This window comes from Hyaena hyaena, unplaced genomic scaffold (genome assembly GCF_003009895.1).
Source record: "Hyaena hyaena isolate Hyena2069 unplaced genomic scaffold, ASM300989v1 scaffold_528, whole genome shotgun sequence".
Lineage (NCBI taxonomy): Eukaryota > Metazoa > Chordata > Mammalia > Carnivora > Hyaenidae > Hyaena > Hyaena hyaena.
In genome coordinates, this window is record NW_024081158.1 from 267579 (window position 1) to 290753 (window position 23175).

Here is a 23175-nt window from a genome sequence, read left to right on the forward strand (position 1 = left end):
TTTCTTTTCTTCATAGTGCTTATCATAATGTAATTATCTTGTACACATACTGATTGTCTGTCTCCCACTAAAATGTTAGCTCCATGCGAGCAAGTGCCTTGTATGTCTTGTTCACAGCTGTATATCCAGAGTTCAAAGATGCCTGGAACGGAATAAAGGTTCAATAAATGTTGAATGAATGAGTGAGTTTCCAGTGACCAGATGACTTAAATCTAACTGACATGTGCAAATAGATGCATTCACAATACTGCTCATGGAAGCACGGTTTCATATACAAAACAACAGGATGGCTGGGAAAAAATGTCTATCAACAGGAGATCAACTAAGTAAATTAAAGTCCATATACACATACAGCCATACTAAAAGGTGATGTAAATTTGTATTTATTCAAATGACAAATTTTCCAGGATATTATGTAAAGCAACAAACAAACAACCCCCAAAGCACAATTAAGTGAATGGGGTGCACAGCCCATTTCTGTAGTATAAAATTATATTTATGTATCTTTGTAAAGCTAGGTATCTAGAAATTGTTTATCAAAATATTAGCAGTAGTCTTAACTAGGTGGTAGGATTTATATGTGTTTTTAAGAAATATATTTTTCCTTTAGTTTTTGTATTTTATGGTCAACATGTAATCATTTTATTTCACCAGTTACATATGAATCATCTGGTCACTGGAAACTCATTCACTTATTCACCTCTAGAGCCTACAGCATACACTCATATTTCTTTCCTATGTGTTATATGCAATCTTAGGTCAGGACTGTTGGAAGCTAACACCACCATCTACTTCTGACTTGGAGAGAATGACTTCAGGACATAAGATAACTTGTATTTGTATAGCATGTTGGAATGTCTGGCACTTTAGGCGGTGGTTCCTTGAATGTTAATTGTCTCCCTTGTTCTCTCTTTCAGAGCACCATTTTTCAGGCTGCACCTATAGTTAAGTAACACTGTATCACAATGAAATCCAACAAGGAGGGAGGGTCTTTGATCACAAACCATCACTCTTGACACTTCTGCATCTTTGTGTCATACGCTGTGTTGAAAGATTTGAGGCCAGGGGCGCCTGGGTGGCTTAGTGTTGAGCGTCCGACTTTTGCTTAGGTCATGATCTCACGGTTCGTGGGTTCGAGCCCCGCGTCGGGCTCTGTGCTGACTGCCAGCTCAGAGCCTGGAGCCTGTTTCAGTCTGTGACTCCCTCTCTCTCTGACCCTCCCCTGCTTGCGCTGTCTCTCTCTCTCTCTCCTAGAAATAAATAAAAATATTAAAAAAAAAAAATACTTCACTGCCACCCACATAAATGGCCAGGATGATCCTCTCAGGGCCAAAGGCAAGCTTAGTGGAGAAGAATTCCAANGAGCCTGGAGCCTGTTTCAGTCTGTGACTCCCTCTCTCTCTGACCCTCCCCTGCTCACGCTGTCTCTCTCTCTCTCTCCTAGAAAGAAATAAAAATATTAAAAAAAAAAAAAAAGATTTGAGGCCACTAGTAGATGTTGAGTGAAGAGGAGTCAACTTGACATTCCTTATCAGCTTTTTCAATACACTGTCATAATAGATGTCATTTTCCAATGAGGAATCATGGAGACCAAAGGAGGGACAGGATTGAGAACAATGGACCCCATTCCAAGTGCTAATGTCTCTTCTGCACTCCTGCAGTCCTTCTCAAAATGCTCTGCAGGAGAATGAATTGTAATAGGGATGGGGTCTGGTGATGTAGTGGTCCTGTGCAGTTACTCAAGTCATGAAATGTCTTTGAAGTCATCTATATTATTATAAAAATTTGAATTTGCATTCTATTCCTGTCTTTTTAAATGTATTTTAAAAATAGTGTCTTTCTTCATGAAACATTTTTATCTTTGAAGCAAAAACTGATGTTTGAGGAATGTAGATCTTTTTATGTGTAGCTCTGTATTCTCCTGTGTGTACTCCAGATATCCAGGAATCCCCATTTGAAAAGTGCAGGCTCCACTATCGTGGTTTTTATCCATATTTAAATAAGGACACTATTGCACTTCACTTTTCAATAGCTTGAAATTGCAGTGCAGAGCAACGGCCTCAAGTTATAGTACTGACAGAGAGAGGGAGCTGGGTTAGGATTTTTGCTGTAATTGATAGAAATTTACTTGAGCTACGTAAGTTAATTGGAGAAAAGAAAAAAAGCTAGAGACACACTTCATTTTAAGGATATGTGGAGTATCAGGGCCTGAGGAAGAGTAGCCAGACGGTGTTGTCTGGATCCAGTCTCTGCATATTACCATCTCCATCTCCACGAATCAGCACCCCGTGATCCCCTGGGCACACAGGGAGAGACACAGCTATCTGCAGCTCTAAATTTATAGATAGCACACTCAGACAGACGTAGAAGAGACGGATGGTCTCTTGGTCCCATATCCCCTGGGATACTATGGCTGGCTCCATCTGCTCCATCCAGGAAAGGGGGCATTTGCAGAACAAAGATAATCTCCTGGGGCCCATCCTTGCTGGGAATTTTTCCCCAGAGAGCAGTAAACTAGGATGACACTTCAAAGGGCAAAATTCAGTGGCAAATGCCTTTGGACTTTTAATGGGATGAAATTTTAAGTGAGTGCAGCAGAGATAACTGGAGCTCAACTGAAGGATCTTTCTGTATGCTGTTTTGAAGAAAATGGTCCAGACAAACCTGGTTGTAGATGCCCACAGTTTGTGGAAACATATGAGCGACCTCTTCAACTACAAAGTTTCAATTTCTTTTTTTAAAAAAAATATTCGTTTATTTTTGAGAGAGTGAGCACAAGTGGAGATGGGGCAGAGAGAGAGAGAGAGAGAGAGAGAGAGAGACCCAAAATCTGAAGCAGGCTGCAGGCTCTGAGCTGTCAGCACAGAGGCCGACACTGACCTTGAACCTACAAACCGTGAGATCATGACCTGAGCCGAAGTCAGACACTCAATTGACTGAGCCACCCTGGTGCTCCAAACTTCCAAATTTTTAAATAAAGACCATATTCTTGGCTTTCTGTATTATCCCTCCTGAATATTTCATGGAAAATTTTAAAATTTAGATGCAATTCAGGACCTGTTAAACAAAATTAAGGCATGTCCTGCTAAGAGCTCCCAGGGAATTCTGGAGGACTACTTTAAAAATACCTGACATCACACACAAAGAGGAAAATGTATCAGAAAGCAACACGTCTGATTTGTTGTGTAGTATCTCAGTAGCCGCTTCGTCTATCACTCTGTGTCAGCGTATAAGCAGTTGAACAAGAAGAGGCACATATTAACAGAAATTGTCTTCCTCTTTAACACCCTTCAGTGGTTCCAAATTCCTTTATATGGCATATTAAACCCTTTTCAACATCACCTCCAGATTTGCACAACCCTCCCCCCCACCCCCCGTTTTCAAACTGCCAGTCATGGCCTATTAGTGGGGTTATGAAATCAGTTTGGTGGGTTGCCACCAGTTTTTTCAAAGAGTGGAGGATAATAAAATATAAAAGAGAACATGTGGGGCACCCAGCATCATTTTGAGAAATTTAAGTTTCCAGTATATGCATGTGTGGATCTGCTCACATGTGTGTATACCAGGTCATGCTGTGAGAGTATAGGTCTTTTTGTAGGTTATGATCCATGTTACCAGCTACTGCCCCCGGGGTGGCCTCACCAATCTTCTTGCTCCTTCTTTCATAATTGCATGCCTTTGCACATGCAAAGTATTTCTGCTTGTATGTTTGGTGGACCTTGTCCACTCAAGCAGCATTTCCAGTGGGAAACCTCTGCTCATCTCTGGGTTATCAGCAGTTGGTCACATAAACCTTTTCATGGTCCCCCATCTGTGAACTTTGGAAAGGACTGCCGTGTCTTAGTCACTCAGGTTGTGAGAGTTTTGCACAGTGAACTAGTAAGAGCTACCTAACATTTGTTACTGAAGCTTTAAGCTCAATGGGCTACTTTGTTTTTAAATACATTTGAAGCCTGAAAAGGAGTCTCTTGTAACAAAAGTTGGGAACATCGTGCTAAAATTTGCTATTTAATTATAAGTTACTTTACTCACAGCAATTATATTCATTTTACATTAAGTAAAAAGAAAAAAAATAGCTTGGATAGTAATTCATCTCCAAGAAAGCAGTCTAAGAATGTTGGTTTTTTTATTATTTTTATTTGCCACCAATATTTTTATTGTAAGAAATACAAAAGGTATGACAAATATACAAACCATTTGCCCTTTTTGCCTCAATATTGCTTGTGCACAAGTGAAAACAATGAACTGGACAGTGACGTTTCAACACTAATTCTTAAAAAACAATGAATTCCATTATCTGACAATAAATACCTAAATTTGCATTCTAGCACCCGGTAAGACATCCAGTTTCCAAAGGATTTGTGATCTGCAACCCTCTGAATTTCCTGACGCGTTACCTTTGCCATTGTAACAGCGTCAACACTGGCAGTTCTTTCTCTCTCCAAATAAGTCTTAAGAGTACGACGCATGCTAGAATGGCTGCCCCTGACCTCAGGCAGTCCCGGTCATAAAACATCTTTTACTTCAGCTACTTTTTAAAACAGATTTCTAGTGATGGGGGATTTAATGTAAGTTTTGGTAGTACTTGGATTACACGTTTTACATGATAAAAACAATCTATTTTTCTGTTTTCCTCTTCAGGTGGGGACAGTCTAGATAAACTGACCTGTATTTTCAACTACCTAAAGGGAAAGAAGCAAGATGATTCAGCTCAGGATGCTACGAAGGGGTATCTTTACAGAGAAGCTTTCTTTCTCTTTTCTTCTTTCTTTCTTTGTTGCCCCAGGAAAGCTTTCTGTATGGAATGGAGGGATGGTCGCTAGAGTGAGAGGGCCTTTCTCATTCTGCCCCTGTCTATACCCACAGCCATTTTTCTTTGGGGGCTAAATGATCCGGTAGTAGGAAGGGCCCTGCTTTCAGAGAGCTGCACCGCACCCAGATTTGGGGAGAGCACAGGGTTTCTGTGCTCTGTGAGAAAGGATACCCAGGTGAACCTGACGGGCCAGTGTGGTAACTTTCAACCCTGTGTACAGAGAAAAGAGCAGAAGCAATATCTAACACCAAGCCATCTGCCAACATTCTTGTTAAGACTGTGTTCCAGGCAGTGAATTTCCACACTGCTTTTTTGACCTGCTCAACTCAAAGCACCAAAACAGCATTCTGTAGCAATATGAGCCAACGGAATGAGAGGAATTTTGCACCTTTAAGGAACATGCACCCTTATACGTCTGTACCCTGATATCAAAATAGCAGAATGAGTTTCAAGTATGAAGAAATACAGTAAAAGTATGGCCTGTAGATGGATAGAAAACAGCAGCCTGGAATGTGGTTTATAGTCTTGTTTAGTTTTTTTTTCCTTTGTACCACAGCCAAAACTGAATGCTCTGTAGAAGGACTTGGCTTGGAAATCAAGATGCATACAAACATGCTAGAAGGTATCTGTGACTGGTGTTGTGAGCACACTCTGTGCCCAGCCGAAGGTCAAGTAAAAGTGGTGGCCAAGCCTCAGCAGGCACACACACTGTGATGCCCAAAGCATCTCTCTTATCATGTCCCTGATGCCCAGAGAGCGGCCGAAGAGAATAAAGAGCACCACGCAGACAGTCCGGATGGGACACGGGCAGGGAGCAGTGTGAGCGAGGAAGGACGCGGGGCTTGGGAGGACATGGGTTACCCGGGGCTGGTTCACACAGCCTAGATTAGCATCGGATGTGCACATGCACAATCTTTACATCTCCAGAACCGTGACTTCAAACACAGAAACCAAGTCAAATATCCACATTACGAGTTTTTCCCTACGTTTAACACATTTTCTAAGTCCAAAAAAAAAAAAAAAAAAAAAAAGAAAAAAAAAAAAAAAAAAAAAACTTACGGGGTATGACAGCTTTGCTGAAACCCTCGTATGAAAGCTTTAACTAGACCCTCGAATAAAAGCTTTAACTAGGCCCTATGGGAATGCAAAAACACTAGGCTACTACATTCTACAGTGAAAACATGCATTTAGACATTTCTGACNCAATCTTTACATCTCCAGAACCGTGACTTCAAACACAGAAACCAAGTCAAATATCCACATTACGAGTTTTTCCCTACGTTTAACACATTTTCTAAAAAAAAAAAAAAAAAAAATTCTAAGTCCAAAAAAAAAAAAAAAAAAAAAAAAGAAAAGAAAAACAAAAGAAAAAGCTTACGGGGTATGACAGCTTTGCTGAAACCCTCGAATAAAAGCTTTAACTAGGCCCTATGGGAATGCAAAAACACTAGGCTACTACATTCTACAGTGAAAACATGCATTTAGACATTTCTGACATGTTAATCCTATAAAACCCTCTAGTTCTAATTTCTACGGGAACCGATACTGTGCTTTTCTTAACACCTACTGTTGTTCTTCTACACCAAACACTTGCCAATGAACCTTCAGATCAAAACCTAAAATACCAGAAATGCAACATGCTTCTGAGGTGCTGGGGATTGCCGGTTAAAATCCATTGCTGACTACCAGACATGCAGTCCTTGCTTTTGTAACCAGAGTGAATTGTTTCTGTACAAAATCAAGGCGCTTGAAGCACAGAAACGTGAACTTCTCCAACTGACACATTCTGGAAGCCTCAAGGCTGACAGTTTGCTTCTACAGAAAACTCTCCCACTGTTCTTGAAACAGGACCACCTATTCTCACTAAGGCACATGATACCAGGAGGGCACTAGATGGCGGGGGGAAAGCTGCTTCTCGAGGCCAGGTAAGAGGAGGCACCACCCAGGCCCCTGTCTGCCTGGCCTCTACTCTGATGGCCATCTGGCAGAGTTCCTAAGTTAAGGCAGTATCTGATGCTTTTCTATTTGAAGTTTTAATTTTTGCTGTATTTTCACACTATACCATATGCATATTTGACAAAAGAAAAGATACAAAGTCCATCGCTTGAATTCCTTTGCATCATGATAAAACACCTAGATACAAAAATATCACACCTACAAACTGAAGTTCTACTATTCATGTTAAAATGCATGCAGCTTATTTTGGGGCTTAGTCTAATTTTAATTTACTTAGCTCCATCAAGACCATGATAATGAACATTAAATGCAAATCCTAATGCCATGTCTTTTAAGGCGCGCTTTCACAGGACTAGTGTGATTCAGAAATAAATAACATACATGAATAATAATAGAAATAATTTACGCAAATGCAGAACAACTTGAAATAGAAATTCCTCACCTTGTTAAGTGCTGATTCTAGGTGTCGTTGCTGCTATTTATTCCATGTACTAACTAATATATTTATTACCGGTCATAGGAAAACACATGCATACAAAGTTAAGTGAGGAACTCCAATATTCACGTATACATTGCTGCAAACTTAGGACCAAAATGACAAGGTATATAATGCACTTGGGGGGAGGGGTGGTGGTTGAAGAAATGTATTACTGCTGAGATCTATTTTCATTATTCAGAGACTTCTAGGTTAAATTAGGAGTTGCTGGTGATCACAGAAATATTGCTAGCTAATACATATTATTGCATCTCAAAACAAGTAAGAGTAGAAACCTTCAAGGTAAGGGTACAAAGGTATCTTCAGGATCGAACCTAAACATGTCAACAGAATTTGGCCAGAAATCACAGCGCTTGTTAGAAATAAAATGAACTGCGTGGGGCTCTGTGCTTGCTCATTAGTGCTATGGTCAAAGTTCTTTATAGTAATATGTACAGTTGTGTGCCCCCTTTAAGGAAACCTGTATTTGACAGTCCAAACTCCTAGTGTAGAAGAGAGGTTATTTGCTTGACAAAACAAATCACACAAAAGGTTCCTCTAAACAGGAAAATCCCCTACTACATGAGATAATTTGCTTATATACCTTTTAACTATTCGACAAAAACAAGAAATCAGAAAAAAAAGAGGAGCTTTTGCCTAAGCAGAAAATAAACACATTTTTCAAAAAAAAAAAAAAACCTTTTCCACGCATTATCTTTTGCCATCATATACGTAGAATGATAGAAAATAAAAAAATAAAAAATCTTTCCTGTAATTATACATCTTTCTCTTAAAAAAAAAAAAAAAAAAAGCTGAGCTTAGAGCTTGAGAGATGCCTGGTAGACGCTTCATACAGACCAGCATCTCTTTATACCCGAACTTTCGAAGAATTGTGTTGTACTTACTTATGCACAGAAGACACCCGTTTGCTTCTAGGGACATTCTACTTCCTAAGACTGCAGAACAGGTGCCTCTGAGACAGCAGCAGGGCACATGGACCTCGGACAGCAGCCCTCGGGGTCTGTACGCTATTTCAGGCACTAACAGGCGAGCGGCGGGCGGGGCCCAGCTAGCCCCGCCCACTGCCGCTCCACGGCCAAAGGGGCGGGCGACGGCGCTGCACACCCGGAGGGTTTCCAGGTGGGCGTCAAGTGTTCACCGCGAGCAAATAGAGTTCAGAATGGCCCAACTGGGAACAGACTCGAGGTTGGAATTCGGCCTTCCATGTAGGGGCTTACATTGGAATCTACTTCGGTGGGATTTTGAGCAGAGGGACGAGGCTAGGTTCCCGAAGAGCTTTTGACAGCCCCTAGTGTGTGCGCCATTTGGATTCAGTATGAATTAGTGAGCTCCTCTGCAGGAAAGTTAGGCAGGCACTATCAAGTTTCTGCCACTCAGGAGGAATAAACTGCCTTCTCTTCTGCTGTGCTAAAGAAACTCTGAAAAATACAATTTCCTCCCTCCTAAATTCCTGTGACACTTATCGAGGAAAATGATTTCTAAAATTAACTAAAATCATCTGGGGGCTAATGAGTCTCTGAACAGACCTGTGAAATAAAACATAGGAGTGTGTGCAGATATATATAAAATTGCCAAGGAAATTCACCAGGGGAGAAATTAAAGATTTATGTAAATATATTCCTAGGTTATTATGGTCACACACTTGGCAGGATTTTTTAAAAAAATTAGAATTTCTTATGAATTTACACTTGTGATTACATAAATTAAAAAAAAAAATTACCAGGTCTTTCAGTATTTAAAGGCTCTATTTCAGCATGGCAATTCTTCAGAAAAAATAGTTTTGTGCACTTAAATATTTACTTCTTTGCTCATCTGATCTTTAAATGAGGATTTCAATTTTTAATCAGCGTCTAAAGGCCATCATGGTAGGAAATATGAGAACAGCAGACAGCGGACATAGGTATTTTGGCTGAGACCACTGGAGGACTTTTACATTCCTAACAAAACTACCCTGTTCACAGATGAATGTTGCCTTTTAGCTAATAAGCCCGTCCATCTTGAAACTTCTGCACCTGGAAAAAGTGAGGTAATTAGATACCTCGAGAAAAAATGCTTCTTGAAAAAATGGATGACTAGGCTCTCTTTACACACTTAAATGATCAAAATGGGTATAGTATCCATTCTCAAGAACAACTTCCTTGCAGATAATCATTCAGAACCTAGCTAACAACTGAAATACCTAAGTTATAGAATGTTATGAACACTATTCATCATCCTGACGAACATGTGCTAAGCAAGAGTAAAATATGTGCAGAAAAATAAAGTTAGAATGAAGTCTTTAGAAGTACCTCTTTAGCCTTGCTCAGATTCCCTCTCCCGCCCACCCCTGAAAGTGCCACCTTGTGGAAAATACTGGAATAAAACAAGAAAGCCCATGTCTTAGGACAGTGTGAATTTTAAAATAGACGTTTCCAAGAAAAATCAACTCACTTTCCTACCATATAACCTTCAGACTGCTGTAACAATATTTAAATAGATGCTTGAAAAAAGCCTGTATTAATTTTCAAAAGGCTCTTGTTTTCTTCTTGACAGCCAGAGCACCGGTATCAAGGAAACATAAATATGTTGATGGAAGTTCATTCATTTATCTAAACTCCCTGGGAATGCTAAGAAATAGAAAACATTTTGAAGAGCTGATTTGTACGTCATTAAAACAAACGAACAACTAACTGAGGAAAAAGAAAGCATTTAAAAATCAGCCCCTCCTCCTTCTACATTTCTGTTGTTTACAAAAGGCAGTAGAAAAGGCCAAAGGAATATTTTGGTTTATTCTCTGAAAAAGTACAAGAGATATAGGTATGTAACAAAACTAAATTGAAAATTGCATTAATAAAAGTTGAAAGTGCTATTTTCTTAAGCTTTTGAGGAAAACACCACTACTAATTATCTGGGGACTTATACTGTATGATAGGCAGAAGTTTTTCCACTGTGGAGAAGGAACACGTAGCTATGTTCCAAATCACACATCTGAAGGTATCAAGTACACATGATCCAGGGTTTGGGTTTCACCAGTTTTCAAAAAATCCTGGTGGCATAGGAAATATGTGCTTTTTTACAATTTATTTATTTTTTTTTTACAGTGAACATTCTTAGGCTTGCAGAACAAGTGTTAGCTTCACATGGCTGCTTCTTCCCACGAAATATGAAGAAGTATGATAGTTTGCTCATGTCACCCTTTGAAATGGTAACTGCTTGGAAAGGCTTTTTCATAAAACATGTTTTGGAACATACCAACTTCATAGTTGCCGGATGACTTTAATAGAAATTCTTAACAATATATTTGTTAATAACTATTTATCCTTCAAAAGATGTCTAACTTTGAAACTATCCTTCTTTGAATACCTTCATTTTCTCTAGAATTTTCTCTATCTATTGTCCACTGTTTTATGCATTTAAAGATTTAGAAATTATGTTAACATCTTTATTTTTTAAAATAAAGACACTGTTTTTATGTGTCACAATGTAAAACATGCATTCTTTTGAATTCTGCCAATACCTAAGAATTTATAATGTCTCAACATTTTCTTTCCAAGGTGAATATTCTATAGTCATTGTACTAACACAATTAAGTAATTACAGAACCTTATTAACTTTTAATATTACTCTTTCCTAGACCTGACTATGCAAAAAAGTGCTTTTGGTAAATGTGAGACACTCTCTGCTGTGATCATAAAACTAGCCAAGTTGTCATTTAAAAGAAGTGACTCTTTGAAGAGAACAATTTTAATATGTCTATGATATTAGGAAGCTTACATGATTTTAATTTTCATAATGGCTTGAGGACTGCCATCACTGACCTTAAGAGGCATATAGTTAAAAGCTCAATTTAAATACATAATTTAAGACTCAAAATATTTGGTACTATTTAGTTTTTTGTTTTTTTGTTTTTTTTCTCACCGAGATGGATAGTACCGTGTTCTTGAGTCAGAATGATATATTTCTATTGAGACGTGAACATTTTCTTTAAGACACTAACATCTCATGCATTCTGAAATTTTCATTTCTACTCAAAACAGCTGAGATGCTATTCCTGGGTAAATATTTTGAACTATTTTTAGTAAGACACCTTGTGCTAAATGAAAATATACCATTCCTAGTGTGTGATTCCTGAGAAAAAATCATGAGAATATAGAGGGATGAAATGGCTCCAGGCTCTTGTATAAAACAGGTTCTCTGCTTCTTGGGTTCCTATCCTACTTTCAAGGAGAGACAAAGTGGGAGGTGCCAATGCACTGGGTTCTGACACGCTCTTGGGGATTGTGTTTTTAAGTTTCTAAGATTAGAGCCTTGTTACCTTTGCCACACGAATAGCTTATGATGCTGAAATGGACAGGTTTCTCTCTTATTCTTAAATGGGATTGTTACAACTCCACCGTGCACTATGGTTCCCACAATGCCTGGGCCACCAGAACAACTATCATATAGAAACTATCAGGCACATTCTAGCACCAGCCCTCAAATATGAATTCAAATGTGGTCTTGAATCTGACACCATATTTTTTACTGATATAAGCTGCTTCAGTGTATCCCTGGGGCAGTATGACCTTTTTAGCTAACCACTGCTTGGCTTTTGGCAAAGACGTTTGAAACCATATGTCACAGAAGAATAAGCTGTATCCAGTAAATTCCTACGCTGCTATACGCTTTAAACTGCCCCCCACTTGCAAGGGGGCTCATGTGGCATCTGGATTTCAGAACTGGTGAGCCCAGATGTAAAACACATAAAAAAAAGAGGGAAATCACTCAACTGCAAGAACTACACAGATGGAGATCTGGGGACAGAGAGGCCGAGATATCCTCTCCTTCTGCCTCTCAGGGGATAATTTGCCAAGCATCTAATGCATCTCATGCCAAAATGTTTGGGTTTTAAGTTTTCTTCATAAACACTACCGAGAAATGAACCAAAAGTATATGCTAGAAATAAAGTGGAGCTCTCTCTACTTGTTTAGAATTCCCAAGAATGCTGAAAAATTCCAGTTTAGAACAGCTGCATTTTCTAGAGAACTTAGAAAAACCTTAGAAAAGTAGAAACTCAAGTTATGTTCACTCTAACCATGGATACTAGCCAGAAAGCGGATGATGAATCAGTACAGTGAGTTTTAAAATTCAATTTCTAGGGCCCAGCAAAAAAATGTCTTCAAAGGAAAGGCAGAACTCCCTTTTCCAGTAGAAGCATTGCCCCAACTGCTGTGGATTCATTATATCTCAAGCATTTACGGTGATGACAAAACATAAGCAATGTTGTCAACAAGGAAGAAAGCACCAAACATTCTTGTGGCCCATCTTCTCATTCATTTCTAGCTTCAGACCAACTTTCCTGCTCTTCAAGTTACTGAATCAGAAAACAATTAAACAATATATGTATTAAAAAAGAGTAATTCTCAACCCCAAAATTTTTCAAGGAGAAAAGTCTAATTTTTCTCCTGTTCAAGATGGTAGTATTGAATGTTAAGCTGTGAAGAATTCAGTAAGGCTAGACAATATATAAACATCAAATGGAACATTTTCTACTAAGTGAAGCAATGTTCATTCTTTGACAACCCTAACTTCTAAACATAGCCTATCTGTTGCATGCACTCAAAACATGAGTCAGAGAGCAAAGATAGCTAAACTTCCAAAAAGATACTTCATCTCTGTGTCTTCGGGATACTTGAGCTAACTGAGCACTAACCACATATAAGACAGAGATGACATGAAATATAAAGAATGGTAGAGAAAATGGCAAGAGAAATAGTAAAGCTGTTCACAATGCCCAGGTCAGGCTGGCTCTGCAGGGAGCGGGAGTATGCACAAGGCACTAGAAACAAGCACAGCCTGGGAGATGCAGAAAAGATCACTTTATAGAGTAAATATGTATTTCTAAAAAAAAAAAACCAATAGTTAAAGACATTCTCTTCGATTCTACACTGACATCTTCTAAAAAATTGTAGAACACTAAGTAACAGTTTAAAGCGATCTATGTGCTGGTGATAGAGAAGAGCCAATCCTCCACCCACTGCCTACGGAACAACAATGAATGCCGGTGGGAAGATCGCACTGGAGTGAGAGCCTATGAGACCCTCTTAGGACTGCAGAATTGGAACCATAAGCCACAATCTGAATCTAACTATTTACAAAAGGTTCATTGAAAGAAAGCAAGCAGGAGGTGCATGGGAACGGCTTAAACAATCTGTTACTAGTTATGTAATGGTAGTAATATATATAGAGGCCCTAGGGGATAGATAAGATAGAAACTCTGCAAACAAGGCAGTGCATGGTAGAAAAAGTACAGTGTAATAGGGAAAACTTAAATGGTATTCCTGTGTCTTGTCAGAGAAAACTATTCTCCGAACCAAAACAGGAGGCAGTTTCTGACAAATTCCTAAAATCAAAAAACAAAATAAAGTAACAACAGAACCCGAAAAGGAAACAGATTTCAAATCAGGAAATAAAGGCTTTCTCTAATTTTTTTTTTTTTTGACAATTTTACCTATTTGAGGTACACTCCCTAAATCTATAGCAAGTAAGAAAAAGCTTATAGGGTATTTTTCAAAGAAATAATAAAGCCTATAATACAGGTTAAAATGGACTTATAATGAGTAAATTCAGCTTTTGTCAAGAGTAAATAGAATGTATGCTTTAAAAAACAGGTCTCTTAAAAGATACTAGCATTTTTTTTCCTTTTTTTGTGTGTATAAAACTTCATCTAGATAGTGAAGCTTTTACTGCTAACAAATTTACAGTTTTTGGCCATAAAAGAAATTCTGAGGACATAGGCTCAACTGTCTAATTTGAGAAGCCCATTCTGGTAAGTCACCTTTAGTCAATAGACACCTGTTATTTATAGGTCACTTTGATTGAGTCTTTAAAATTCAATTATTGTTGTTTGTTTACACAAAGTAACACTTTAAGAAATCAAGAATCTCACACACACACATACACATGCACGCATGCACGCATACGCGCGTGCACACTCTCACTCAAAAGTACCAAAGCAGGCTCGGGCAGCTGCAGAGAGATTACATCATAACTCAGCTGTGCCTGGATTGCTCACTCCACACTGGCAGCATTCAAGATTAGAAAAATGAAATGGCAGCACAATTGGTCAGCAGCTTCTCTTCTTCTGGAATTTTTCCAGGTTCTTGAAACAAACAGACAAACAAACAAACAAATGAACATAAAGCTGCAATCGCTCTTGCATTGATTTCAAAACAGTAAACTAGGCGCTTTCAATGGAGAAGCAGAGCCGTCCAGACGACGGCAACTAGAAGGTTCCCAGCCAGTGATCCTCAGTGGCTCTGCAGGGCTTACTCAGGGGGGCCCATCAGCCCCCAGCGGGTGTTTTCCCGGTGATCAGCTCAAGATGGTGGTCGGGGCCTCAGGCTGTATTCATCTCTGAGCTGTTCTGGCTGGGCGGCAGATGGGAATCCAGATTCTCCTTGCACCTCTCCAGGTCATGGAAGTAGGGGTGAGACAGGGCACTGTAGGCAGATATTCTTTTGGCTGGATTAAAGGTTAGGCACTTCTGTGATAAAGAAAAAATAATTGATTGATGTGAAACATGTCCATTTAAATAATGTGTTTAGGGGCGCCTGGGTGGCTTAGTCGGTTAAGCGTCCAACTTTCGCTTAGGTCATGATCTCGCGGTTCGTGGGTTCGAGCCCCGCGTCGGGCTCTGTGCTGACTGCCAGCTCAGAGCCTGGAGCCTGTTTCAGTCTGTGACTCCCTCTCTCTCTGACCCTCCCCTGCTCACGTTGTCTCTCTCTCTCTCTCTCTCTCTCTCTCCTAGAAATAAATTTAAAAAAAAATTAAAAAAAAATTGTGTTTACAGTTAAACATTTATTCACTGCCATGAATTAAGTGTGTCTAGAATCAGAATGAGTACCTACTTCATGGGATACTAAATAAAATGTAGACAATAGCAATCTTATATATGTCCTCAATGTATAAACTGCCCTTCAGGAAAAAGCAGCAGCTTTTGGGCTTTTGGGTTGCGTGTGGGCTGTTACCTCCTCGGGCTTTCTCTTCTACCTACCTTAGGTCCTTTAAAAGATATTATTATTATTATTATTATTTAGGTAGTGACTTTTCTTCTTTTAGTTTATTTATTTTTGAGACAGAGGGAGCACGAGAAGGGGACAGGAAGACAGAGAGGGGAACAGAGGATCTGAAGCAGGCTCTGTGCTGACAGGAGAGAGCCAGATGAGGGGCGACCTGAGCCAAAGTTGGACGTTTAACCGACTGAGCCACCCAAGCGCCCTTAGGTAGTGATTTTTCTAATGTTAGCAAACTTAGTGCTGTAGTCAGATTTGTCACCTTTTTTTTTTTGCCCTTCCCCAAGGTTTGTTGATGAGTCAGGAATGGAATAGGGTTGTCTTGTTCGGGGGTAAAAGGGTAGTTACTAAACTACAGTAAATGGTTTCTGACATACTTCTTTTTAATTTTTTCTTCAACATTTATTTATTTTTGAAAGACAGAGAGAGAGCAGGAGCAGGGGAGGGTCAGAGAGAGAGGGAGACACAGAATCCGTAGCAGGTTCTAGGCTCTGAGCTGTTAGCACAGAGCCCGATGTGGTGCTCGAATTCATGAGCCATGAGATCATGACCTGAGCCACAGTCGGACCCTTAATCAATTAAGCTACCCAAGTGCCCATTTCTGACATATTTCTAATATCAAAAGCAAAACAAAAATAACAAGAAAAGCAAAAAAGGAAATACATTTTAAAGCAGGAAATAAAGGTTTTCTCTATTGAGGGCAAGTAGTAAGGGCTAAAATCGAGGCCCAACTTATCCTGACCCACTAGCAAGCTGTGTACTCTGCCCCAGGGCTGCATCATCCAGAGGAAGGGATCCCTTCCTCTGGTGCATGTCTAGGTGCCTTATGGGGAGCAGCAATGACTGTTAGGTTCAGTTCTGGTACTAAGCTCTATTCCAGGCCATCAACTCAAGTGTAGGTAGAAGGTGAAAGGGTTGCAGGGGTGGAAGGTGAATCTCTGGGGCAGCAATCTCCATTCTAACACTGATGATTCATAATCAACTAGGCAGAATGCTTCCCTAATCTTAGTTCCATTTCCATGCCAACCCCAGGTAATCCTGCTCTTCAAATCCTCCTCCTGTCATTCCACCAATACCTCCAGAGTGTGTAGCAGGTAGTAAGCACTAGTGGGGGATAAGTAAGACCCATCCATTGCCCAGGAGCATACAAGTAGCAGAGAAGCTATACCAGTTTCTCCATCTTCGTGATGCAGTGTCCACTGAAGTGAGCTGGGTATTTGAAATGTCTGTGAATTTCAGTCCTCCATGTAATCTAAAGACTTAACATTATCATGGCTATGCTGACTTCTTCCATGTAATCTGGGTTTTTACCCTCAAGGAGCTCAAAGTCTCCATCAGATCTTGACAATTAGGGCCCCTCTAACACTCTGCTGAATGCTACTGACCTAGAAAAACACTCACAAATAGAAAATTCTATATATAATTCCAGGCAAATTTTGGGTTCCCTGAAATCTTATTTATCCTGAGCTCTTCACTAGTCCATGGATCCCAGTTTCTCATAGTGTCTTCTGAAAACCAAAGAGCCAAAGGGCAAGCAGATGAGGGAACTTGTTGGGAGAATGGTTCCACTGTCTCTAATGGAAATAAACATCGTGAGAAAAGTTTTGCATGGGCTAAATTCTGTAAGGACAGAAGAGCAGAGGCAAAACTCTTGAGCCTGAGTTCTTTCTTCCCAGAGTCTAGGAAGGAGAAAATTAGGAAGGGGCATTAGAGAAAGAAGGAGCCAATGTAATCCCTAGGACAGAGGGAAGAAGAAAAAAATGTTGTGGGAATATGTTCAAGATAGAGAAACATGTCCCTAGAGGACTGTCTCGGAGGAAGCCTGTCCCCACAGCTCTTGATGACTTATAACTGGGAAGAGGGTGGAGAGAAGGAGAAATCCTCAGCCTAACGTAGAAGTGTGTGAGAATTTCCAGCTGGAAGTCTTAATCCTTTATGGTCTACAGAAATAGACCACATAGAAATGGTGGCTAAGTTCTATCATTGCTCTACTTCAACAGAGCAACTGGATGACTTGAGAATTAATTCAAAATCTTGCGTAAGAATACTGTTTTTCCAAGAAAATCTAATTTACTTGCCAAATAACTGACTTATAAAATGTGCTTCTGGAATTGCTATTTAGTCAAGAGTTGAATACTATGATAGACTGGATCATTTTTCAGCACAGATCATCCTTCTTCCCACCCCTCCTTCATGGGAGGAGTATTTTTTCCTGTTAGAGTTGGCTTTGGCCATGTAACTTGATTTGGCCAATGAAATGTGGACAGAAGTAGCAGGGTGCCTCTTCTAAGCCTATGCCTTCAGGGGCATCGTGTGTTTCTGCTTGCCTTTCTGGGAGCATCTAACGTCTATTATGAGAAAAACGTGCTCCGGGGAGCCAAAGCCCTTCTTGTTCTGGGCCCTAGAATGAGACACATGGAGAAGACCTGTACTTGACCCACAGGCTGAAGCAGAGCTGTCTATCCACCTGTGGACCCCTGAGCAAGAAATAAATGTTTGCTGCTATACGCTAGAGAGATTTTTGGGGGGTTGTTGGTTATGCAGCAAAAGCAGACTAATTCAAGGACCGTCCCCTCTGCCAGTCTCCACAAATTTCTACCTTAGGCTCTGGAAGCAGTTAGACAGCAGAAACTAAAACTTTTTTCAGCAAAAGAATAAAGTACTCAGCCTCTCCAGTTAACCATGATGAAGGGGACCAAACTTGTAAAGATGGATAGGTTTTGATTGTTAAAAATAATTTTCCTCCCGAATGGTCTTATTACTATGCCCAACTTACATACATATGTGAGAGCATTTATAAATGCATATATCCATCCATACATGGCTAAGCATTATATAGTCAGCCTTTATTTCAGATAAAACAAAGGACAACTCTTATAGTGATAAACTTTTAAATGTAGTTTCTTAAATAAAACAACTTCCTAAAATACCCTTCGCTTCTCTTCCTTAGTATATAATCTTCAAAAGAGGCAACAAGTCCTGCCGAGATCTCAGCCGCCTATCTGGTACCAAACAGCCTGCTTTCTTCTGCATTATAATAGTTTCACCTTCTGTCCCTTTAGCATGAAACAGTGAGAGATTCAGGGGTTCTAGGCTGTGAGGTCTTGGGCTATCCTTTCCCTGAATGCCCACAGATTATTATGTTTTGTCCTTAAGTTTCTTCTAGTCCTGAGGTCACTGGATCTGCTTCTTATTCCTCTCCTTTGCTCTTTCTAATCTCTGATGACACTCCTTGTTCACTCTCTTCCTTCTCTCTTTGGTAGTTTCTTTGTTCCTTTTTCTTGTCTCCTGCTACTTCTTGAGTACAGCACTAGTGTGTGGTCTGACTTTGAACGCCAGCACCACCAGGGGAGACACTGAACGAGCAAGCATGTGGCACTGTCTGCTAGCTTCACATTTTAAGTTCCTCTTGGTGATTCCTAATGATGTTGGGAGATACTCTGAGTTGTCTTTGGATGTCCCAGTAGCTGAAGGAGTGGGATATACTCTACTACTAAAGTTGTTTATCCTTGTGACTGCCTGTCCAGAGTCTTCTTCTAAGAGGAGCATTTCATTCAGAGTTCTTGCTGAAAAGGGAAGCCTATGGTGGCCATTTTATAACACATCACCTCTACCTTCCTCCCAGCACAGCTGATTTGACCAGGAATGCTGGCCCGAGGCAGCAACCCATATATATCATGGCTTGGCAAAAAGGTGAGGCGTGTCAGCCACATTCTTCCTTTTAGGAGTCTGATGCAGGAAATACTAACAAGCAAATGTTACTAGTGGGGGGTAAGAGCTGAAAGGATCTAGGAGTTAGCCAAAATTTGATAGCCGGGGGCCAGCCTAAGTTAAGGGGAGTAGAGAGCACTACTGAAAAGAAACGATGAAGAGGAGAAAATGCCTACAGGACAGAGAAAAGCAGAGTTGTTACGAGCAAGTGATGTTCTTAGCAGGACTGGGAGAGCATTTACACTCTGGATGGCTTTTCACTTCCAGGCCACATGAAACATTCCATCAAACCTCTTTTTCTTAAGGTAATGCAAGTACTTGTCTGTTACTTGAAACCAAGGAAAAATTTTCCTAAATAGTAGTTGAGCCAGCAAGTGTGTAGAGTAAGCTTTTGCATAAGAGAATATTCTCCCTTCTAATAAGAGTTTGTTTCAAAGGACATGGGCCAAACTTCTTACGGAATGTCTTAGAAACAAACAGTGGGGAGGGAATATAGCTGTCCTTCTCTATAATGTGGCAGTGGAGGAAATCTTAGTGTAAGGGTCAGAAAATGAGTCCCCATCAGCCGAAGATGGGAGTTAGGGCTTTCACTGGGAAAATCCGTGGCTCTGCAAACATGCCAATCAATGGCTGTGTCTGCACAGAGTTAAAGTATAACATTTCTACTAAGACCTATAGACTCTTAGGTCTATTATTTGAAATTTAGAATACAATGACAGAATGGGAGCACTCTCTTGGGTAGATATCATAGGTTATTATTCAGTAAGTAAAGGATACACTCATTACTCACTGGGTTTTCAGTACCAAGAGTAGCTGAATAGGTATACTCCCTACCTGATTTTCTGTCCTCCACGTTAGGGAATTGTATACAAGGCCAAATATTACAAGTCTGAATCTTAAGCCAAACGTGAGTCCTCCTTTTCAATGAGGTATTTTATACGTTCATGGCACATTCAATACTTATCGGAAGCATATGTCTAGATGGATGGAGAGGCTTCAAAAGCTGCATTCAAATGCATTTAAAGATGGCAGACTGAAAGTGTATAGATCAGACTCTTTCTATAGGAAACGAAGACATTCCAGAATCAAAAGCCACCAGCTGCTGCAGGTGTGGAAATGAAAGCTGCAGAGAGGTTGTGGCCTCAGCCCTGTGTAGTTGTGGCACATGATGCTCAACTGATGCTGTGCCTACTACCCAGCAGACCACTCAGCGGACAGGGCAAGTCTCTCCTCAGCCCAGTGCTGACCAACTCTGTACCACATGAACTTACCAGGAGTAGGTCTTTGCCTTGCTCATCAATATCTGTTACAAACTTCTCAATTGGTTGAGGAGATTTTGAGTGAAAAGCCTGTCTGGGAAGGGCAACATCTCTGGGCCAGTCTTCTTCTCCTGGGAGTCCAATTACACTACAAAAGAACCACATGTGAACATAATAAGCATTAGCTACTATGCTGAAGCTGTTTTCCTGCCAAATTCTAGTCGATGGTAAAATCTAAGAGGCAGGTATGGGGGACACAGAGCCCAGGGGCCCCTTACTTATATTACTGGTGGGACTTGCCTCTCTTTCTGGTCTATTGCAATATGGTGGTCACAGGGTGGTATCATGAGAGAATTGTAAAATTCACTGGGAAGAAATAAGAGATTACTCTGGTAGCAGATACCAAATATATGGTATAACGCAGAAATGGAAAATATCATAGTACCAGTAAGTCCTGATGAACTGACAGATTAGAACCTATATGTTCAAAGGAGGCTCATAAGAGCATAATATTTTTCTTTACACGCAAGAATGCTTTTTGTGTTCTGATCAAACACTCTCATACTGACATGCTTTATGATGCTCATCTAACATGATCAACACATAAATTTGGTTACACTTTTGGTTAAAGAATAATTCCCCAAACAGTAATTATATACATTAGAATCAGACCAAAAAGGGGTTAAAAAGTAAGCACATGTTATTTTATAATTTAATTTCAAATTAATTATTTAATTTACTTATATATATTTTATATTACATATAAATTTTATGGTATTCCAAAGTGAGTAAACAATAAATAAAGACTATCATTTATGTTTTCTCTGAAAATCATTCCAAAATCAGAAATGTGGAGAGAGGATCGAATGACATAGAAACAGCACAGACAGGGGCGCCTGGGTGGCTTAGTCGGTTAAGCGTCCGACTTTCGCTTAGGTCATGATCTCGCAGTTCATAGGTTCGAGCCGAGCGTCGGGCTCTGTGCTGACTGCGAGCTCAGAGTCTGGAGCCTGTTTCAGAGTCTGTGTCTCCCTCTCTCTGACCCTCCCCTGCTCACGCTGTCTCTCTCTCTCCTAGAAATAAATAAAATTAAAAAAAAAATTAAAAAAAAAAAAAAGAAAAGAAACAGCACAGACATTGTGTGTCAACTACACTCAAATACAAAAAGTAACCTAAAAAAAAAAAATAGCACAGGCTTTGGAAAAGGCAGACCTAGGTTCAAATTCTGCACCTACCACTAATTGGTAGCTAAGGACAAATTAGTTAGCTTCTTTCTCAGTCTCTTTCTTTTTTTTTTTTAATTTTTTTAAAAAATATTTTTATTTATTTCTAGGAGAGAGAGAGAGAGAGACAGCATGAGCAGGGGAGGGTCAGAGAGAGAGGGAGACACAGACTCTGAAATAGGCTGCAGGCTCTGAGCTGGCAGTCAGCACAGAGCCCGACGCAGGGCTCGAACCCACGAACTGCGAGATCATGACCTAAGCGAAAGTAGGACGCCCAACCGACTAAGCTACCCAGGTGCCCCAGTCTGCCTTTTCCTCTTTCTTTTTTAATGTCAATAATTTAGGGACACTTGGGTGGTTCAGTTGGTTCAGCATCCAAGTCTTGATTTCATCTCGGGTCATGATCTCCCGGCTGTGAGACTGAGCCTCGTGTTAAGGCTTTGCATTAAGTGTGAGGGCTACTTAGGATTCTCTCTCTCTGTCTCTCCCCTGATCAAGCACACATGCTCTTTCTCTCAAAATAAACAAATAAAAGGAAAAAATGATAATTTACAATGATAATTTATATAAAGTGCATAGCACAGTGCCCGATAAACAGTACTTGTCAATATCAATACAATATCCATTATTATTAATTATCATGAGAGGAAAATAATGCTATTCATCTAAAATATGTGGGCAATGCATTGCTACCACACTAAAAATATGAACTGCTTGAGTCCTATTGATATGTGACTTGAGGTTCTTCAGAAATATTAATGTTAGTGGTTTATACACTATAGAGATATTATTTAAAGTTTATGTGTAGATACTAAGTAGGTTTAAACAAGGGACGCAAGAACTTACATCTCACTTAAAGGCTGTGATTAACTCTAAACTAAAATGTTTAATTTAGTGGACAGAGCATATGGCTTTCAAATTGACCAAACTATTTTTTTTTTAAGATTTTATTTTTAAGTAATCTCTATACCCAACGTGGGTTCAAACTTACAACCCTGTGATCAAGAGGCACATGCTCTACTAACTGAGCCAGCCAGGTGCCCCCTGACCAAATTATTTTAACTACAGTTAGAAATGGTGCTGGTCTGGGACCAAGGTCCTAAGGTATGTTCTCCTGAATGGATTTTCAGGTTTCAGGAAGACATGGTGGTGAAAGTCACAGGCTGTCTGTAAGGCTCTGTTCCTCCTTCCCTTACTTCAACAGAGCCCAGGTCACAGACCTCACCTGGGATGAGCAAACACCCGTACTATAATTGCACCTGTTACTGGGTGTCTGGGGAAAGACACTGTATGCCTGTTATCTGTGGGACATGCTGGGAAAGCCATGTTGTTGAGGTAAGTAAAGACAGATTCTTGGACATATTCACCGGAACAAATGAATGGAAATGACAACTTAGGCAACATGCAAATTTGCTTAATAGCAGGATCTAGAATAAGAGGAAAGAGAAAAAAAGATAGCACTATTGATTGTTAAAGGATATAAATGTGTATGTTTAGATAGAATGGAATAGGCAGAGGAAGAAAAAAAAGAATAATTATTAAAAACTTTAAAAACATTCTTCCTTTCATTTTCAGCTTTTTAGCCATTTGTGTATCATTTTTTGCATATCATCAACAATCATCTAGAAGTCAACTGTAACTGACTTACAGTTAAAATAATTTAACATCTTTTTATTTGCAGCTT

The 23175-nt window shown here is 39.8% G+C and overlaps 1 protein-coding gene across 2 annotated transcripts in view; it reads right to left on the reverse strand.

The window, feature by feature from the left end:
- Positions 1–6116: 6116 nt before the first annotated feature.
- CDK6 (cyclin dependent kinase 6) overlaps positions 6117–23175 on the reverse strand; it is a 259745-nt gene continuing 242686 nt past the window's right edge. For both annotated transcript variants that reach the window (XM_039255424.1, XM_039255425.1), the window contains exons 7-8: positions 20281–20416; positions 6117–14769 (exon numbers count right to left, since the gene is read on the reverse strand). In XM_039255424.1, the coding sequence (XP_039111355.1) occupies positions 14623–14769; positions 20281–20416 (283 nt within the window). In that variant the 3' untranslated portion in view covers positions 6117–14622. The remainder of the gene's footprint in view (positions 14770–20280; positions 20417–23175) is intronic.